At 39.5% G+C, this 21,968-nt stretch overlaps 1 protein-coding gene across 1 annotated transcript in view; it reads left to right on the top strand.

Annotated features, from left to right (window-relative positions):
• The window catches only part of wdr1 (WD repeat domain 1), a 30,309-nt gene extending 8,972 nt beyond the window's left edge, over positions 1-21,337 (top strand). Inside the window, exons 6-15 of the mRNA XM_083906282.1 lie at positions 2,089-2,166; positions 2,237-2,317; positions 7,320-7,553; positions 8,657-8,746; positions 9,006-9,160; positions 15,449-15,536; positions 15,677-15,787; positions 18,891-19,064; positions 19,597-19,741; positions 20,172-21,337. Of these exons, the coding sequence (XP_083762408.1) occupies positions 2,089-2,166; positions 2,237-2,317; positions 7,320-7,553; positions 8,657-8,746; positions 9,006-9,160; positions 15,449-15,536; positions 15,677-15,787; positions 18,891-19,064; positions 19,597-19,741; positions 20,172-20,278 (1,263 nt within the window). The 3' untranslated portion in view covers positions 20,279-21,337. The remainder of the gene's footprint in view (positions 1-2,088; positions 2,167-2,236; positions 2,318-7,319; positions 7,554-8,656; positions 8,747-9,005; positions 9,161-15,448; positions 15,537-15,676; positions 15,788-18,890; positions 19,065-19,596; positions 19,742-20,171) is intronic.
• The last annotated feature ends 631 nt before the right edge of the window (positions 21,338-21,968 follow it).

The following is a 21,968-nucleotide window of genomic DNA, read 5'->3' as shown; positions in this document are numbered from 1 at the left end:
CTGTCCAAGATCAGTTTGGAACATCAATAAACGATTCCAACAAGATGTGAGGACACGGTGGAACAGCACTGGTGGAAAGTCTCTCAAAAGCGAAACTTGGCTGCAGTGCAGATTATGAACTCCCCGTGACAGAACTCTCTTCTCTCTCTCTTTGAGCAGTTAACTAAAGAGAGGAGCTCATCTGCTGCATCTGTTATTCCCTTAATTACAGCGTTGAAGCATTTCTACACAAAGATTGAGACCACAGAGTAAAAACATTGAAAAGTGCGCTCTTGAGAATCTGTCAACATTATTTATGTGAAATTATCCATTGTGCGTTGGATATAAAGAGTCCGCTTACAGCGGCGCACAATGCAGGAGCGGGAGAAGAGCGTCAGCAGGGGCGTTGCGCAGCCTCTAAAAAAAATAATTTGTGTTGCAATGTGTTATAGATCTGCTGCTATATTCACAACTCACGTGCGACACTGCCCAACAGCAATCTCCAATACTTATTGACCTAAATAAGTTTGTTAAAAGACTATATTTCTTTTTTTTTTGACCAAAACTAGACTAAAACCCTTTTGAGTTTTCGTCGACTAAAACTGGACTAAAACTATCACATATAGAAGTGACTAAAATGTGACTAAAACTAATAAGCATTTTAGTCCATAAGACTAAGACTTAATCTAAGACGTTTGTCAAAAACAACACTGGACCTGTGCTAGGAAAAAGTGACCCACATTTATTTTATATTGTGGGAGCCCTAAAAACCAGACCATAGAAATGTCTTCTACCGAACCTTTTAAAATTTACTGACTTTTGCCTGAAGCCAATTTGTTCTAAAAATGGTTTTATTATTGTTTTTTTCACCTTTTGTGTGCATCAAACCTACCATGCATAGAGCCAGTTTAGTATATTTTCTCATTGGATGGCTGTCCATCTTGTTTAATGTTCACAGTAATAAGTTGTCAGTAATTCCTGCTAGTTGGCGCTGTGGTGCCAGTAGAGGCAGATGTAGATAGAAAAGAGTGATAGCAACTCTGCTGTGTCCAGACCCACTAAGGCCCGCAAGAACAAGACATAAATGATGATTTCTGTAAACAAGGCATCATCAGGAAATGTCTTCATCCACACTGTAGTGCATATGCCAGCCCGACATGTGGCACTGCTACTCCAAAACTGGAGAAGTCATTGTTAAGCATGCACCGTGTACAAACTTTTTTTTCTTTTTAAATAAGGCTTTATTCAAACAAGTATACATTGCAATGTAAACAATCACAGAGACAGAATGAAGAAATCCACGGTAACTAAGAAAAAAAGATAAAATCCTTAAGTTTTAAGTTATCATAAAGTGAACAGACCAAACACACTCCCAATACAAGATAACAATGAAGCTGAGTGACTGCAAATGCAAGACAGAAGCGGGACTATAACATCGTTTCTCATCGTGCATATTGTAGGACTGCATGATGTATTGTAAATCTATCGTTGTGTATCTCTTAGGCCTTTTTCCACACCTAATAGTCCACTAGACTCTTGTTATAGGTTTTTTGTCATAAATGTGTCGGAGCTTTTACCGCGTTCTCACTCCACATCTGACCACGAGCCATTCCTAGGGTATTGCTTGTCTACATTCAAATTTGATTTGATCGAATGTGATTTTAAGATTTCCCACTGTGATCCCATTTTTAAAAAGTGTTTCAGCACTTCTAAAATACTGTTTCTGTGTAGATAAAATGCTGATGCGATAAGAAGCTTCAGTAGATTGACCTAGATTCATTTTTGTGTGGACATTCCGCAAGTGTTAGATTCAGGTTCATTCTTCCACATAAACCAATGTCTCTTACAGTATAATTCAGAATTTTAAAATGCTTTTGTCATCTTGTTTCTTTTGGGTAATGTCTGTGTTTCTGGTGCCAAACTGACAAAGGTTCAATAATCTTAAATGAAAGGTTTTGCAACCATCGGATGTTGTAGCGAATGCTTAATTTTACATTTCTGACTTACTCTTATATCATCTAATTTTCCTAACATACTGGAATTGTAAGAGTAAAATATATTTCATAATGAATAATTTCTCTTCTCCTTTGTCCTTGGTGATATTTAAAGGATCACAGCCGGTTTGTGAACTGCGTCCGCTACTCTCCCAATGGAAATCATTTTGCCACAGCTGGTGCTGATGGCCAGGTGAGTGTCGAAGTTTTAACTCTTGCTGAAGTCCAAAAGGTCATTTTATTGATGATTTTAATTTTCACAGATTCACGTCTATGATGGAAAAACTGCTGATCATAGTGGCCCCCTGGGTGGAGAGAAGGCCCACACTGGAGGAATCTATGCTGTGAGTTCTTTTTTTTTTTTTCTTTCTTTTTAAAATGTAAATGCAAACATATTTACTAGGGCTGTCAAAAGATTAACATTTTTAATCAGATTAATCACAGGGTAGCTGTGGATTAATCAAGATTAATCACGATTAATTACCATTCTTAAATATGCCAGAAAAATTCACATTTTCTCTTTATATTGTTGTAGGAACGGAGAGATACATAAAGTATGTGAAAATATAAATGTAAAGAACAATAAAATACTGTAAATAACTTGTAAAAACCTGTACAAACTTGGTAAAAAATAAACATTACATTGTAAAGAACCCACATTATAAGACAATATAAATAAATAGAAAAAATAAAATACTGTAAATAACTTTGAAAAAACTTTTTTTTTTAAACTACACATTGCACTGTAAATAACTCGCATTATAAACAAAATATAAAGTATAGAAGTTATATAGTTTTCTTGGGGGTACTAAACCCACAGCAGGAGAAGCACTGCTTCTACTAGTTAGCGTTAGCGTCAGCTAGCATTCTGACGCTAATGTTAGCTGCTGTCTGTGTCCCCGTTAGTTAGACAGTGACTGTTAATGTTATGATTATATCATTATCTGCGCTAGCAGCACCACTTACAACTGTGTCTTTCTTTCTTTTTTCTTCATCCTCTCTTTTTTCTTCCTCTTCTAACTTCCTGATTGATAACTCCTCTTCACTTTCCTTCAGCTTCACACAGGTTAACGTGAGGAGACGTGGGGCCCCGTTAGGGGGGTTTCCTACTGAGATGTCATTGCAAATCAACCATTGTTGTTTAAGGGGGACAGGGATGCGGCTGGTCACTGATGCATTTAGGCTCCGAGTGTCGGGTGCCCTCCAATCGGCTCGGGGCCCCAAGCAGTTGCCTGTCTTGCCTGTTCATAAACTGCAAGTCTACTCGTAGCGCGATGAAAGTGCGTTAGTGCGTTAATGCGTTAAAAAAAATTAACGCGTTAATTCCACAAATTAATCATCCTGCGTTAACGGGTTAGTTAATTTTGACAGCCCTAATATTTACCTTTTTATTTTGTCTCTTTATAAACTAAGTCATCTATATCCCACATAATTACATCTGTGGTTGCAACTGGGATCATGGAGTATCAGTTACTAGGGATAGCTTGAGACCACAACCTGTCCAGTACCGATACTGATGTCACAATCTTAACCACTTCTTCCCTGACCCTCTTTTTGGAGTCCCTGCTGGAAAATGACATGCCCAAACTAAATAGAGTAAATCTCTGCAGTTACAAGCTCTATGTGGATTATCTTGATATCAAACTACAGATAACACTTGTGAGATAAGTTTCACTGTAGATGCCACTGTGTAAATGTACATGGGACACAGCATAACTGAAGGATATTTTTCTCTCACCTAAAGAAATATTGCATTTTAAAGCAAGCAAATATGCAGTAGGAGCTTAAAAATACATGGAAGTCATGCAACAACATGTGGACATGAGCTGTGCAAAGTCTGATGCTGCTGAAATGTAGCAGAGTGAAATTACTAGGGCTGTAAAGTCAAAGTCGACTGGTCGACTAATTGGTCGACAGGCTCTGGCTCGACCAAAATTGTAATTGGTCGACTAAATTTTTTATTTTATTTTTATTTATTTTTTGTGGTGAATTTCATTAGTAAGTATAAGTACCACATGCTAATATGGGTGTTTTACAGCACCCGTGCTTCACAGGTAACAGCCTGTCTTCAGAAAACACCCCCCTTGTTTTCCACTATTTTGGATTAGTCCAGCCCAGTGGGTTGTTGTCGCTCCGTGGCTCATGAGCGACAGACAGATTAGCGTTGCCATTAATAAGATGTGAATTTTGAGCTTTTCATTTTAGGCTACAGTCAGTCCTTCTGTCACATCCATGTCAAAGACATCAGCAGTGTGGCAGTAATTTTCAAAAGTAAATGACGGTAAAAAAGTGGAATGCAAACTTTGCAAGAAACGGTTTGCTTTTCACAGCTCTACTACAAACATGACATTTAAAAACGCTAAGCTAAGGTTGCTCCGTCTGTTTTGAGTATGAACATATCTAATAATCGTTGATTGGTTTTATAACTGCAGACGCACCCGCTCGCAACAGCGGCAGCGTCCCACGGTCTATTTGTGTCTCAGCCGCGGAGCTGCGTTGCTCTTATTACTAGTTATTTTCGGCTATCACGGGCTATGGTATTGCGCAGATGAACGTAATACAAACGATGTTGAGCCGTCAGACTCTGTTGAACTCCAGCCACGGCTGCGGGTCTTTTCAAATTAAAAGCCGCAGCTGCACAGGTACTTTGCAGGTGCAGCTCTTTTCAAAATAGAGCCGCACCCGCAAAGTACCCCCTGTCGATTAGCCGATTTTTGGTCGAAATTTCAGGGCTTTAGTCGACCAAGAGTTTCTTTGGTTAATTACAGCCCTAGGAATTACAGCGGTTTTAGCAAAGAGATGTCTAGGCGTTCTCTCTTTTGGCACAGTTTGGCAGCATCTGTGCCATTTGAGATTTCTTACGTACCAAATTATTAAAAACCCATTTAATTTTATTTATATGTCACTACAGATTTAAAAAGAACTTGTGGCTCTGCAGCATCTTCAGTTGCGCAGCGCCATAGCTCTGACTTACCTTGGTCAATTAGGGTGATTGACAGCTCGTTTTAAACCTCTAAACCGGTAGAATCAGACCCCGGTCTCCAAATGCGTGTGAATCACTTAATTAGCGAGTCAAAAGGACATAATTCATATGGCGCATTTGTGCGGACATTTGTCTTTCTCTAATCGGAACAATCTAATGTTGCTCTGTAATGATCAATCAGACCGGGATTTGTTCCCAAAGCATGCTGGAAGGTGTAGTTCTTCAGTAGAAGTGGTTTTGTTCTGGTGGAAATAACTTGTTTTGATAAACAGCAAAGGTAACAGCAACATTTCTGCTTGTGATTCTTGAAAGTCAGTTGTAGTTTTGCTCTTATTTTAGGGCTGGATTCTTGAATCTTGGTCGTAGAGTGATAAAATGTAAAAGAGTGATGGTATTGCTGGAATCTGTAGATTCTCCGCTGTCCAGTCGACACGCGTTTTCTTTGTCTACATAATCATGCTGATGCTCCGGTGCCGCTTTTCAATGTGTGTGCTGGAAAGTTTTTTTTTTTGCTCCTGCTGATTTGATCCGTTGCTGTTTTAACTGTGTTTCGTTCACATGAGAATGGTTTATATGAGCTTCATGCGTCTGGCGTTGTTCCCGGTACCGGGGGCAACAGTGAAGAAGACGTTAAGAATCTTCCAATACAATCGTGTCTTTTCAATGACTTAACTTAATTACGATACTAATGTCATTTTTCCACTACACAGTTGTAGCATGGCTAGGCACAGCAGAGCTCAAAATTACGCAATAATTTTTACTTTTCTATTAAAGGAGTCATATTATATCCTATTTCTCCAAGTTAACCTAGTTCCCTGGTGTCCTAATGAATATGTCTGTGACATGTTTTGGTCAAAATACCATAATGATGAAGCACCACAGCAGTTCAATCACCCTGCCAAAACAGCCCAGTTCTGACGCTCTGTTTAGTAGTATCTCTTTAGGTTCACCTTAAAAAAAATAGATAAATAAAGTAAAACGAAACTTAAGAGACAGGAAATTACAGAGGCTACTGGGAGCAAAAGGAAATTGTTTGCAATGTTTCTCGCGCTGCCGTGTCTGCTCCTCGAGGCAACACGACCAACCTATTCAGTCACTTAAAGTTCAGTCATAAAGTGGTATGTGACCAGGCGATAAAGCTCGTCAGTCAGCGCCACCACAACACAGTCCTCTATTAAAGACGCTCTTTCCAATGCCGTCCCATATCCCACCACGTCCCGTCAAGAGATGGTGGAGGCTGTGACATTTATGGTAGCGAATGACATGTAGCATCAGTACTGTAAGCAAACCAGGATTCAAAATACTTGTTAAGACTTTGGACAAGCGTTGTGTTGCCATCACGTAAACATTTCAGCAGAGTTGCACTGCCAGCCCTGTATGATGAATGTTGTGCTGAAGTTGTAAAAGATGTGCTGAGGGAGTATAGCGCTGTTTTGTTTTTTGAAAAAGAAGACCATTTTGTTTTGATTTTCCCTGTTATTAGTGTTTTTTGTATGTTGTAGATTGGTTATTTATAGTTTTTATTGCTATTATTTTATTTTAATTTACTACTATTATTATTCTTTTTTCTTTTACTTGTTACTAATTTATTTCTGGCTGTTCTTTTATTTTATATTTAAAGTTGAGTTTTGGTGGTTCAATAAATAATCAAGTTTTGAAATCGATGAACAATCGTGTATATTAATCGTGATTTCTATATCAATCAAAAATAATCGTTGCCATAATCGTCCAGCCCTAGTACTAGTGAGTCATCTTTTTTCACACTTCACCGACTGATAGGACCTCCAGAGTCCCAAATATAAGGATTAAAATTATTAAAAAGTTGATTTTGCATAATGTCCCCTTTAAGTATAGTAACTGGTGTTTTTTTTTAGTACCTGCTTTTGTGAGGTTCCAAGCGAGCTGAGCCGATACTAATGGTTAAGATATCATACATTCTGTCAGGGTATGTAGACTTATGAGCACAACTATAGAACACAGATCAACATTTTATGGACCTCAACTAATAATTGACAGATTAATTGATTATAGAAAGAGTCCTTAGGGGTCAATCAGAATGGATAATGTTAATGACATCGCTTTGAAATTATTAAAATAACAAATGCATATCCACAACCAGAATCACGACTCATGACTGAGCACCAGCTTATGACTTTAACTCTTTCTTCATGTGATGTGTTTTTTTCTTTTCTTAAATAGCACATGAGATGTGTACGGAGCCATGTGCACTCCAAATTATTCACAATTGTTTTGCAGTTTATTTGTGTCACTCTTGATCTGCCTTAACATGGCACTTTAATTATGTTTACACAAACCACGTTAAAATACATATTATCATACTTTTTTTTCTTCACATCCTCCAGATCAGTTGGAGTCCTGACAGCTCCCAACTGATTTCTGCCTCGGGGGACAAGACGGTGAAGCTCTGGGATGTTGAACGAGGGACAGCTGTCATCACCTTCAACATGGGCTCTGAAGTGACAGCTCAGCAGCTGGGGTGCCTTTGGCAGAAAGACCACCTCCTCAGCATCTCCTTGTCGGGATACATCAACTACCTGGACAAGAACAACCCTGACCGGCTCATACGCACCGTTAAGGTCAGGTTCTCACATTTTTAAAGGTTGATAGTTTTGAATTTCTTGGATACAAATTAAATTTTTAAATCTTTAAGCTGAATTTTTTTTTTTTTTTTTGAAACACTGGAATTGATTTGTGTAAAATGTAAACCACCATCTTCAGATGATTCCCCCATTAGTCATTACTCTTATTGATGCATAATATATCATTTTAGTGCTCGGAACGTATAAGTTTTTTTCTCTGCACCCAACTGCAGAGGTCTTTTAGGCTATGTTTACATGATGACTGTCTGAACAGAAGACGTAATAGTGGCGTTGCGTCATCATTTTTTATTACGTGTTTAGACAAAAGTTTTTGGTAAGAAATCTGCATGCATACGGTGATGTAAAAGTCTTTGGAATTCGATTGGGCATGCTTGCCAGGGGGCTAGGTGGTTCTGTGATCATGGATGTATTATGAAATCTGGATAGAGCACCGCCCCCTCTGCCTTGAAGACAGTTTTTACACGGTGGCCACTCTGGGTACTGCAACAAACAATCCCATGGGGCCCAAAATGCAATTTTCCCATTGACCACAATAGTAAAAGAGATGTCACAGCTGTGTACGAGCACAGCCAAGCGCAGTCATGTGGCGTCTCAAAAACGGCCCTGCTGTCAGAACCGTACGATATCAAAACTTTATGAGTAATGTGAATAAATGAAGGCAATGAGGGGGTTTTCGTTTACATTTTTCAAAATATTCATACAAAGCAGGATTTAGTTATTTATTTGTGAAATCCTCTAGCGCCCGTCATTAGTGTAGTTAACGTGACGTCAGTATTCATGAAATCCTCTTGCGCCCGTCATTAGCATACATGCCTTGGCAGTGTAGACGGAAAAGCTACGGCGGCGTGTATTCAAGTTTTCCACTCAGGAGGGTGGTTTCAGCTTTTAGTGTTTTTAAGCCCCAAAAACGCTGTCACTATCTAAACAAAAGGCACTTCCGATAAAATGTTTTGTCGTTTTTACCTGCAAGCATCCTCATGTGAACGGGGCCTTAGTTCCTTCTGTAGTGAAAGATAAACAAACATATATTGTTTGTTTAGAGACAAGTTTTTGCAACATGTTGCTTGTTCATTCTACAGGGTCACAGCAAATCCATCCATTGTCTGACGGTTCATAAAAGTGACGGGAGATCATACATCTACTCGGGGAGTCATGATGGACACATCAATATCCTTTTCATTGATCAAGCAGAGCCACAAAATCGTAATTTATTGAAAATGAATGGGTTGTATCAGAAAGGTGCATGCAGTTGTGTTTCTAAACATGAATATTGGATGGGTTTTGAGTAATTATGCCTCTATGGTTCGCTCAGTAACGCTGAAATGAACTAATGTCTTGCCAGCGCCACATATTCCATCACTTTTATCCCCATGCAACATAAAATATCCATGACCAAGAAATGATTGTTTCTTAACATTCACTGCACATTACTGGGATGCAGAAACGGGAGAGAACGACTGCTTCTCTGGTAAGGGCCACAGCAACCAGGTGAGCAAGATGGTGACTGTCGGAGACGATGAGCTGGTGACATGCAGCATGGATGATACGCTGCGCTTTACCAACCTCAATAAGAAGGATTACAGGTGGGGTTTGTGATATGTTGCTATCTTTGTACACATAAAAAATTAAACTGAGTTTAGTGGGGTATTATATTCCTATAATTTTGTGGGTAAGAGCTGCTTTGCATTTCCACATGCAAGTGGTTTTGTTCACACTTAAAGCGGAACTAGACCGGAAGTTCCTATTAATGCTGTTTTTTTTGGTGTGTATCTGCGTCATTACCTTGTTTATGAAGCCCTGACGGTTCGAAACAAACAGTTCAGCCACTGCTGAGAACGCTGTGTTTTATTGTAATCTCGGGGCTCAACGAGATCACTGAAAATCCCGTAATAGTTACGTAAGCAGCGGTTCTCCTGAACAACCGATCGTCCTGCTCCGGGCGGTAGTCCGGGCACATCCGGTTGCGTACATTGAACCGCAGAAGAAGAATAACGTCTGTTGTGGAGGTGTTTCACGAGCAACAGTGTCTTCTGACTCTGGGTCTGACTCTGGTTTAAAGTCATAAAAGGGACTGCGGCGGGGAGTCGTGACGAAGCTATTTTTAAACACTGTTAAAACAATGTTTTGATAATGAGGAGCAGTGCATCCACCGTTCCAGAGGGGGGCGCTGCGCTTCTGTGAACGGATGTGCTGGATAGTACTGGCCAATCACAAGACTGTCTTCTGGGGGTGAAAGTTCACTCTGAAATCTCGCAGCAGAAAAACACTGTCAGAAAAGAGGATTTCTATCGGCTCGTTTACAGAAACTAGGAGGTTTTTGACAATAAAAACAAGTTAATATATGTAAGTAGACCTCCATAACTAACATTTATTTGCAACAGGACCACTCTATGTGACCTTTAACAACGGCCTGTGTCAGTTTAGTGTAAATGCATACTTTATCTTGTAATCCATTCCGATATAGAGCTCCAAGGCAAGGCCATTTTGGCAGGCAGCAGATGCATAACCAGCAGCATATATATCTGGCAATATGTCGAGCAACTTGTCTCTTCATCAGCTGTTTTTATAAAAAGTGAAGATGGTGGATTGATAGTGTGAGACAGAATGCCAACGCAGTCGGGGACAGACTTAAAGGACAACGTTGTTGAAAATGTTCAGTTTCAATTTACTGGCAGGGTTTTGGCAGGGAGGGGAAAGGGCATTAAATTAACTTTGATTTGTGTCATGCTGATTTAGCAATGGTCTGCTGGAACAAGCTCTAACGTTAGCTAAGCTAGCTAATAAGTATTACAACGTTAATGTGCAGTGAGACGGGGTCCTCCTGTCTGTCCCTTTTTAAGCCTTACTGTAAATTGCGTTCACCCATTTCTATTTACACTTCTAACTGATTTTTGAAGTGCATATATGTTAACTCTTACTGTATTTTTAAAAGTAGCATGACTTTAACAACCTTTATTTTATTTGTCAAGGTTGGTGGCATGCTCTTTGTAAATTACATTTCCTCTTAACTGTCAATTTTGAAGCTCAGAAATTTAAAGATGTCAAAATGCTGTAGGTCTGAAGTAATATCTGCTTCAGCTGGTTCCATATCACTCAAGGCATTGTAGGATCACAAGTATTCAGTCTGTTAGGATTAAAGTGTGCAGTGAACTCTTAAATCAATAGTACGGTTTATTTTTCAGTTTTGCCAGCCAATTTATTCATAAATTGACCGGATGCCTCTACAGATAGGAGTTATAAAGTCTCATGGCCACAGGCAGGAATGATTTCCTGTTCCGCTCAGTGGTACATGTTGGTAGAATCAGTCTTCTGTGGCCGACCAGCACGTCATGGAGTAGATGGAGGTTATTGTCCTCAACTTGGACAGTATGATCTGCACAGACTCCAACTGGAAGTGTGCTAATGTCCATCCATGTAGGCTCTGTGTGTACCACTGTGGAAATTGGCTGATGGTGAAATTTACAGGTGGACACTTGTGGATTTCAAACAGTTGTCTGTTATTATGGACGAGTTAGAGTTTTGTTTTTGACAGAAATAAATTCACAACGGACCAAAATATCAACAGCTGGCATCTCAGTATGACATATCAATAGTGTTGCCACCTATCGGAAATGAAAATAAGGGACGCCCCACCTCGGTGCCATGACCACCAGAGACCCGACTAATCTAGGATATCTAGGCGCATGTGTTGTAAGGGTGTCGGGGGTTTTTCTAGGAAAATTTCACAATGGGGAGTACATGGCAAGAGAGCGGAGCGACCAAGCAGAGGCGGGTTGGTGCGGAGCGGAGCATTTGAAAATTTGAGGTAAAATCTGAGGCTTTTTGAAGGACCATTATGGTGTCTTGTGAAGTAAGGGCAAGTAACTCAAAATTGGCAAATCGATCGACAATCGACACGTGCGCACCTCGAAAAATAAAATTTAAAAAATTCTAAGTGTCACAAACACGTAAAGTTCACGACCAACGAGGTTAAAGAAGTTGTGCACAAAAAGGTGATCCTGCTGTCCAAGCTCCCTGCGCTCTCAGATGAGGGGGGACACAACAATAGGCCGTCTACTCGATTGAAGACGGCATCTCACCCACTCAAGATCCTTCGCTCTGGTGGACACAACAAGCGCATGTTCAAAAACCTGAGCCGTCTGGCGACACACCTGTGCCAGCGGAGAGAAAACAATGCTTCGCCTTTTTTTTTCTTTTTTTTGCCCCTCATTTTTATTATCGCTGCTTTGATGGTCAATGGACATTACAACCATGTTTTTACTAGGGATCGACCGATATGGGTTTCTCACGGCCGATACCGATACAGATTATTAATAACCAAGCGAAACCGATAGCCGATATGCAGAACCGATATTTATTTGCAGTAAAAATGAACATTTTGGTGTCAAAATTTAGAGAAACACACCTGGGATTAAAATGAATACAGTATACTGTTTGTTTACACTGACAAAATTAACTTTTTGTAAAATAACATGAACACATAATTAACATAATAACATAATCACATAATTATTAATGTATTTGCAGGTATTACACACTGCCCTTCCTTGGGTTGGCTTTGTAAAATACTGCCATACTGTACTTTTCACCCGCTTCTTGGATCTATCCATCTGTAATGAGGATTTAGAGAAAGAGAGACAAAAAGAAAGAGTGAGAATTAAAAAAGAGTAAATATATATTAATTTATTAGAGCAAAACTGTCTATTAAACTTCCACTCCACTACATAATATTCTTATGAATCACATTTAATTAATGATGTCTTATGTTCTCTCAGGTAGGCTACATCTGATTCAGCCTGATTAAGAGCAAACCAATAAAGAGGGTGGCCTGAACCTTGGCTCACTACAGTCATGTTATAGATGTAATAGTTATTTACAGAAAATTTTACATCAAACAGCATAATGAGTAAATAAAGACACAACTTTCAGTGCTTAACAGAGTTTTTCACTTAAAGTCCCTTATTTATTATTATATTTATTTATATATTTAGAGAAATTAAGTCATATTTGGAATCTCAGAACATTAAATGCACACTATTGTGCTTAGAACTGTGTCATATTACATAAATAAGAATAAGGCACTTGGCAATTGGAAATTAAAACAATAAAGGCGACTTTACACACGTGTGTTGTAGACGCTACGGTTAATTTATTGATTGAAAAAAGAGAGCGCTGAGGGAGAGGCGACTGAAAACAAACAAGGACACGTTAGCGTGTGCTGTTAAATTTATAGGCTATAATCACAGCGGGTTTTTATTGATAAACCGGGAGCCGCCTCACAGGGTGAGACACGTCAGGAGATGAATTATTCCCACAAAGTTTTGATAACCGTAAGGGTCTCCTATTATTATTGTGCGTCTGGCCCCAGCTCTAAAGCGGTCGCGCCAATTATAAGTAGTTTAATCTCCAGAGCCAAAGCGCAGATTTTCCTCCCTTATACTAGAGGATAGGGTTGTGGTATTTTTTAAAACTTCATCCTAGAGGGCTTTGAAACTCTCACTGCCTTACCTTTCTGCTGCTCACCGGAGCAGTCCTCCGCTTCTCCTCCGAGTCTGTGGCGCTGCATGTAGAGGCTTCTGTGTGGACTGATTGGCTGTCACTGACTCACTTGCGCTGAGTAGCCAATCAGTGAGGGTTGTGGGCGGGACATTGTTACACAACCATGAGAGTGGTGACTACAGGCAGAGACGCTGCATCAGAGCCGAAGGAGCGCTTTTTAAAATACATTAATTAAATATATCGGTTATCGGTGAAAAAAACGGCCAATGCCGAATATCGGCCGATAATATCGGCCAGACCGATAATTGGTCGATCCCTAGTTTTTACCCTTAAACGATGTAGTACACTGTAGAATAGTTTCCACCCCTGCATTGCTGTAAAAAAAATTAACTCTCAAAATGTCTGAAATTCCCACCCCTAGTACTTATCTCACTAAAGTCAAGGCATTGCAATTATAGTATATTATGTGTGTGTGTGTGTATCATATGTGTGAGTGTGCCCCCTCATCTTGTACGGACAGGCCAGACACCTGCACTGTGGCTTCTCTCTCTCCTGTGTTGTGTGCCACTACTGCGCTCTGCGCTCTGCGCTTCTCCTCCAAGCGGGGTCTCCGTATCCAGCACAGACTGGATAATTTCTCTACACGCACTTTTATCTTTACATCCAATAATAATTTTTATGATAAGGATCGAATACAGTCGCCATGAAGTGCAGGGGATCCGAGTAGATCTTAGTAAAACAACAAAATCTTCATTGTTTTCACTTCGTGGTCTCAAATCTTTTTGTAGAAGAGCTTTAGTTTAGCTGTAATTAAGGGATTAACAGATTAATCAGATGAGCTGATGTCTTTAGTGTAAGAAAAAAACACGGGAAGGTCTTCTTTGTCTCTCGGATTGATACATTCCTTAGGTTTATTACATAAAAGGTAGTTACAAAGATTATTATATAGAAAGTTTATCCTATGCCTTGCTTAGACATACTCTATCTGGTGTTGTCTCTTCAGTCCTGTCTGAGTGCACCACTTCCTAACGGTGAAATTCTAACTCAACATAGTCATACATACATTTGTATATAAACGGTCAATGAGTATGCCCACCCACATGTGCAGATTGGCTGACTCAGTACTATCATCTCCAGGTCTGGGACTGAAGTCTCCTCCGTGTGATCACCTTTTTGTCTCTTCTAACAATGAACGTGTGATCATCTTTTGTCTCTAACAGGATTCCGATGATTTAATTAAACAAATTAAAGATAAAAATTAATCTTTATCTTTAGTGTTGATGTGTGTGTGACAGACATGCGGATTGGATATTTAAGGAAATACGGAAGAAATCATGGTTCAATACAGGACGCAACATTTAATTGCCAAATAAAGGACAATTCCGTATTTTACGGGACGGGTGGCAACCCTACATATGAAAGGAAATGGCAGCTACAGCAATACTTCCAGTGATAGAATAAGCATCGACCTTTTAATTATAAAGGGAGAGTTCAGGTTTTTTCCAAGTCTAAGAGGTACTGGCATATGGGCTGCATTTACACTACAGGTCTTGATGCCTAATTCTATGTTGCCTATCTGGGTTTGTTTGTTTGTTGTCGCATTGACAGTGAGATATTTGATCTGTCGGCTAAGATTATCGACACAAATGCACATGTCTGATTTGTATCGGATTTGTTTCCATGTATGAATGAAGAAAGATTAAAATTGGGCCACACCCAGCTTGAGACATGGAGGCTCCCTCTTACTGAAAACATAGCTGCCAGTGGAGATAAAAGGAATAAAAAAGATTTTGGCCACTTAGCAAAAGGTTCATCTAGTAAAATATACCCGCACTTAATGTAATTTTAGGAATATTTTGACTACTTTATCTTTTCTGGGTGTAAACTCTTGTTTGTAAAATGTTTACTCTGGTAGAGAAAATCTTTTTTTTATCTCATGGGGACACGGGAGCTGCAGGTCAACTCCTTCACAAGTTACATGTGTACTATATATACATGGAGCCTTCAGCTGCTTTGCCCCGTCTGCAACTCTTGACTCTCCTCCTACTTTCAAATCCCATCTGAAAACACAACCGTTTAAACTAACATCCATCCGTTTCAAACTTCTCTGTATGGTTTGCTTCTGGAGAGACAACCAAGACAGTATTGCAGACTTCAGCTGGTGTGAGCCTTTTTTTAAATGGCTAAATTTCTTGTGTTTCCCCCTGGTCTCTGGTGGTTTTCTGCACTTACTGTCAGTACCTCTTACAACCAAGCTTTAAAAAAAACTAACCTGAACTATCCTTGAAGTTTTACATATCCCATCAAACAAGACCGTTTGGAGTTAAATGTTATTTATTATGATGTGAATATCTGTAATTGATGTGTTTCAGTGGCTCTGATGTGGTGAAGATGGATAAACAGCCCAAAGGTGTGTCTGCAGTAGCAGGAGGCCTGTCACTGGCTGTGGGCGCCGAGCAGGTAGCTGTTGAGTTCAGTGTTTCCACTTGGCTATAATGTATTTGCAAAGCTTTAAAAAATCTTCCAGATTAAAGATATTTTCAGATGAGGCTTTAGAAAATAAATATTTTGATAATGTTATTCCTCCTTGCTTTACTTAGGTTGTCTTGCTAAAGGATAAGAAGAAAGTCTTCACATTGGACAATCTTGACTATGAACCACAGGTCGCCGAGCTCCATCCTGGAGGCACTACTGCTGCAGTGGGGGGTAACGTAAGTGTGGAGCCAGTTTTTGCTACTTTATCCTCCACAAAAGGGTCATGGAAAGCTGGAGCCAATCCCAGCTGACATGGGGCAAAAGCTGGTATACCAACTGGAAGGGTCACTAGTCCATCACAGGGCAAACACGCCAACAACAATTCACTCCAATATTCACACCTATGGTCAGTTTAGAGCAGCGGTCTCAAACTGGGGGCCCAGGGGCCACATGCGGCCCCCCAAACAATTACATGCGGCCCCCCACTTAATATCATGTTATAATGAAATCATGGCCCACGACCTCAGCGTCTTTTAAACACAGTGTGTAGCTGAGGCACAGCTGCCAGTGAGGTGATAGAATAGAATATATGTTTGCTAGCAATGTTTTTTATAACGGTAACAATAAGACATTTGGTCATAATTATCCCATTATTAATGAATGAATGAATTATTATTAAAATAAATGTCTGTTTTTGATATTAATACATTCATTTTGCATCATAAATAGTATTATAAAGTATACGTGTGGTGATATGATACAATATTGTGGACAGTTTTTGTTTATTTTCACTTTTTGTTCTCTAGGCCGGCCCCCTCTTGACCACAATAGCTGCGCTTTGGCCCCCAGGTCATTTGAGTGGAGACCCCAGGTTTAGAGTGTCCAAACCTGATTTGCATGTTTTTGACTGTGGGAGGAAGTTAGGGAAGAGCATGCACCTAAATGGTGGGTCACATCAAATATCAAACTGGGGTCACGCAGTGGTCTTGGCATGGCTGATTAATCTCCAAAAGTAGAATTTTCTCCTAGTGGACACAGCAAAATGATCAGAAGATGGCTGGCAAAAGTTGCAGATCTTGAAATAAATATTACTTTAAAAGCAACAGCAATTGCTTGTGTTTAAAATACAATTTAGAGTTGAATAAGTCTATATTGTTCTTATTAAGAATGACCGAAAGTGGGGTATTAACACATATCGGTATAAACCATACAAATCATACACTAAATATATACACTCATCAAAAATATAAACGCATGAAGAAAAAGAAAAATAAGTTATGTGACAAAACAGAGTAACTATCCAAAAATAACAGTACAACTTTATCAATAAAGTGGCTTTAATTTTGCGAGCATTAGGTTCAATTTCAAAACAAAAGTCCTGGAGTAATGGCAGGAAGAACACAATGGGGGTCGATGATCCAAGTTCACAAACTTCAATAACATGTGTCCACCATTAGCCTCATGCAGAGATGTTCTTATGCAATCCTCTGTAATCTTAAACTCTGTCCCTTGTTTGTCTGTGTTTAGCAGCAACAGCGGGAACTCTTCGCCTGACCCAGATGTTTCCCACAAATTGAAAGAAATGTCACACATTTTGTGAAGCAACTGATAGAAAAATGCTAAAATTTACTTAAAATTTACATTAGCTGTGCTTTCAGCTCACCGGTGTGTGTGCTCCATGTTGCTCTCGGTCGATGTGCATCTGTTACTGTTCAAAAAAGGAGACAAGAAATCAGGGGCCGTATTTATCAAGCGTCTTAGAGTGCCATTTTACACTTAAGTCCTGAGAATTTGTGAAATTTAGTCCTACTCTCAAACTTAAGAATAAAAGCTATTCATCAACTTTCTTAAGTCTAAGAATCACTCCTACTCTCCCAGATATTTAAGAGACCTCCAGAGGTGTCGTAAGTGGTTAGGAGTTGCCAGCAGGGGATGGCACTGAGGTGAGAAGCATGTCCTGGCTTTGTTAGATGACGAGCAGCTGATCAAACGGCAGGGACATCGATTTATGTTTTTGCTGATGGGTTCTCATCATCGTGCTTGCATGATTGTTGCTATTTTGACACGCGCACATTCGTCTCATAGTAAAACACATTAGATCAATTAACGGCAGCGGCCGCAATGAACACGCACACGGACACGATCTCTTTCTCAAACACAGTCTACACACTGGTGATGCATAAGAGGATTTTAATCTCAATTATGCAACCCTAACGCAAAAGAATCCGATGAAGAAAAAAGGAAAAGGAAAAATCTCCAACCCAACACCACAGCCTGGATTGAACAGCGTAGCTACCGTAACCGCCTATAAGTTTAAGGTAATAACAGCCTACCAACTCAACAGCAACTTCACTCATTAATCAATCAAAAGCTGATATTAATTATACTGTCAATGATCATAACTGGTTTTAATGACACAAATGTAGGTTAAATCTAAAGTGTTACTAACTACACACAAGGAAAGAAATAATCATAACCACCAAAACTACAGCAAAAAGGCTCAAATAAACGCAAATAATGGACCAAATCTGCAATTCAAAACCATTCCGACACATCCTTTAAAACATAGTACCACAGTAGGCTATAACAAATATTTAATTTGTCGTTTTGTCACTCACCATTATTTTTAATTGGTGAGGAATGTGTTTCCTCTGGTAGCGGTGTGTCTTATAAACTGGTCCGCGATTATTTCCAGGTTGTTATTCCTTGACAATGTCTTGTGACAGTTCAGCCTTGGTCCATTGTGGACCGCAGATTTTCTGACATTACAATGCAATCCATTGATAGGTAGTGGTCATTAACAAATCAATGACGAGCGTAGGCTGGCACATGTGAGTGCTCGACAATCTCCGTGGGTGCTTGGCAATATCCGGGAGCACCCGCGGAATCTGCGATATTTCTTTCCGTGATTGGTCATTTCTATGGACACGGAAGTGACGTCACTTAAAATTCAGTTTACGGCACATAGTACTGTCGTAATTCAGCTCTGAGAGTGACACTTAAGATTCAGTCCTACACTTCGCTGAAAGTGTGAGTAAGACGCTTGATAACTAACTTTTAAGTGCAACTTTCAGCGAATAATTTTTTTACTCATAAGTCTACTCTTAGCAGGGTTCTTAGGAGTAATTCTGAGACGCTTGATAAATACGGGCCCTGAACTTTCTTTAAAGATTTGAATAAAATATTCAAAGAAATAGAGCGATTATGAAATGGGTCAACAGTTAATCTAGTAATCAAATGATAATCAATTAATCATTGCTGTGTGAAATGTTTTTCGGTGTAACATGAAACCATCACAGAAAAACAAAGACTTCATTCCTTTTTGTTTCCTTTTCTTAGGATGGAAAGGTCCGCCTGTACTCCATTCAAGGCAACACTCTGAAGTTAGAAGACAAAGCACTGGACGTCTCAGGGTTGATCACATGCTTGGCCTACTCAAATGATGGAGCCTATTTGGCTGTCATTGATGAGAGGAAAGCTGCCACAGTCTTTACTGTGGCCGATGACTACTCGGTATACATAGTTTGTATATATACAGTACTGTGCAAAAGTTTCAGTCACCACCAGCTCTGTTGTTTTTTCTGTCTGTCAAATTCTGTGATCATTGGCATTCGGAATGAAGTGATGCAACTTAAAGCTGGTCGTATATATTAGTGAACTGTCAATGAGTAATATCTGGAGTGATAGACATTTTTTTTACAGCAGATATTTCTTTAAATGAAATAGTAGGACAAACGCAGGATTTACCTGTAACATTAATTAAGGTTCCACTCCAGTATTAACAGAGCTCTGTTATTGTGCAAGTGTAAGGGAGATCATGCTAAATACTTGACACCTGTAGAGGAAAAAAAACTGCATATATTTTTTAGCTGTGTCCCAGTAAAGTGAAATGGAAATGATTATCCTCTATTGTTGTTATAGAATTGCTAAAACAACAAATCTAATGGTGGCTTAAGATTTCTGCATAGTACTGTATGTCTATGTAGATGTGTATATAATGTACACACAATCCAAAAGTGTACCATGGTTTTTTCTCTCCCCCCAGGTTAAAAATAGGTTTCACGGACACCATGCAAAGCCTGTGTCCTTGGCCTGGTCACCTGATAATGAGCATTTTGCCACTGGTGGGATGGACATGTTGGTTTTTGTCTGGACGGTCAGCGATGAAGAAAAAAGAATCAAAATCAAAGGTAATCTATACAAGTGCAAAGACATGCCATTTCTTGTGACCGCTTTACAGAGTGCCACACTCCACTGTTCAGCCGGAACACTGCAGTTGTATGAGCCACTGACTACACTTTTCACTTACGCTCATTTAATAAAGGCTATGATAATTCTTATTGACGTGTGCCAATTTAGCTCACTCTTAGACAGCCTTTCCAGGGTGGAAACTCAAGTTTTAAACCCTTCACTCTCCGGCACAACATTTCATAGAGAAAATACATACATACAAATCAAGGGGATACAGGAGCTGCTGTTTTGTCTTTTGATAAATTTGTGTTACTTTTGTTGATCTGGTTGAATGATTTCAAACACCCAAGTTGACCCAGGGATTTACCATTAGGGAAGCACGGCTTTGAACTGTTTTTGAAATCACTTTGCATTTTACTCTGTCTACAGACCCTCACCGGTTGCACCACGTCAGCAGCCTGGCTTGGGTGGATGAGAACACTCTAGTGACCACTTCCTATGATGCCTGCATCAAGCAGTGGGCTATTGCTTACTGAGCTGCAAGCAGACAAATGTCCACATCTCCAGAGACGAGGACTTCTATAGAGCTCAATTTTTCTTTCTGTCTTTTATTATTAAATGTATTTTCACACTCTAGATGGTAGTTTTGCCGTCTTTAAACATCAGAATTGTAAATGAGAATGGACAGGAAAAGCTTCCAACAAACAAAAGTTAACCAAGGATGCAAACAACCATCACTAACACCAGAATTAAGTGTAAAATATAAGCACATGTGATTTTACATTTCATAACGGACCCATTCAAATGTCATGCAAGATCAACATTCCATAGCTTCCAGCTTCACTCTTTTCAAACTGAAACCATTGTCTGTGGTTCGAGCATGCTCCTAACTGCATTAGCCTGTCACTTTTTATTTCATGGGATTTGGTGTTTCTTTATATGATCTATAAATCTTCCTGATGGACTGGGGAGCAAGGGCGGGGACTGAAAGAACAAAGTATATATTTAATATTGGGCTGTGATAAAGGATTATTTTCATTAATGATTAATCTCTGGATTCATTCAGTCCCCATTTCTGAAAATTGAGTTTTACCCAAATTTCAAAGAAGAGCAAAGAAGCGAGAACATGATTAATTAATAATCAAAATAATATGGGTTTCAATTAATGATTCATAATTTGTTGCAGTCCTGATACAGTTGAGGTGGTGTCTGTTCACCTGAACATCCTGTACTGCTACTGGCTTGTATTTGTATTTTGTTTTCTTTGGTGGGGGCATTATGCTTGTCTCCCGGGTTTTCATATCTTTATGAATCTGCTTCCAAGGTGGAAATGATTAATTGATAATAACACTGTATGCATTTTGAGTTCCATGTACATTTGTACTCATGCTTGTCACACATTTATGTGTATTTTTGGTAAGTGGAAATGTTCAAAATTACTTCATGTTCAGGAACAAACTGAACTGTGGATGATGACCAGTAGGGGGCTCTGTAGTGTAAATGCAGTCTCTAACAAAGGCATTTCTTACGGGATGTTGGTGTCACTCAATGAGTTGTAATTGACCCCTGAAATTAAACATCTGACATAAATTTCACCTCGGTGTCCTTTTAGTTCAGTTAATGCTTGAAGAAAGGAAGGGGACCTCCAACAGTCAAATGCTTTACTGTTCACCCAAAGAAAAATGTGCTGTGACAAATTTAGCAGTGAAGTAATCCTTTATATTCACAGTGAAATAAATGGTTTACTTCCATGCATCATTTTGTCTAGATTAATGTTTAATTTAAACGTGTTGCATGCATCATTTAAAGCTCACATAGAGTGGTCCTATCGCACATATATGTGAGATCTACTTACATACCTTAACTCTTTTTTATGGTCAAAAACCTAGTTGCTGTAAATCAAAATGCCGATCAAAATCTCTCCCCACTGAAGCTCTTGTCAGCCGAGCTGTTTCAGGCCGAAATCTCACCCCCAGAAGACAGAGTGTGTTGTGATTGGCCAGCCAGCATGAGCTTTCGCAAATGTCTTGTGATTGGCCAATACCTGGAAGTGACATAATTAGCACACCAGCTCTCAGAAGCGCAGCTCCTCCCTCTGGAATGGTGGATGCACTGCTACTCATTATCAAAACATTGTTTTAACAGTGTTTAAAAATAGCTTCCTCACGACTCCCCACCACAGTCCTTTTTACGCCTTTGACCTGGAGTCGGACCCAGTCAGAAGAC

This window comes from Microchirus variegatus (assembly GCF_963457635.1).
Source record: "Microchirus variegatus genome assembly, chromosome: 19".
NCBI lineage: Eukaryota > Metazoa > Chordata > Actinopteri > Pleuronectiformes > Soleidae > Microchirus > Microchirus variegatus.
Note: the sequence above shows the minus strand (reverse complement) of the source record. Positions and strands in the feature narration are given on the sequence as shown.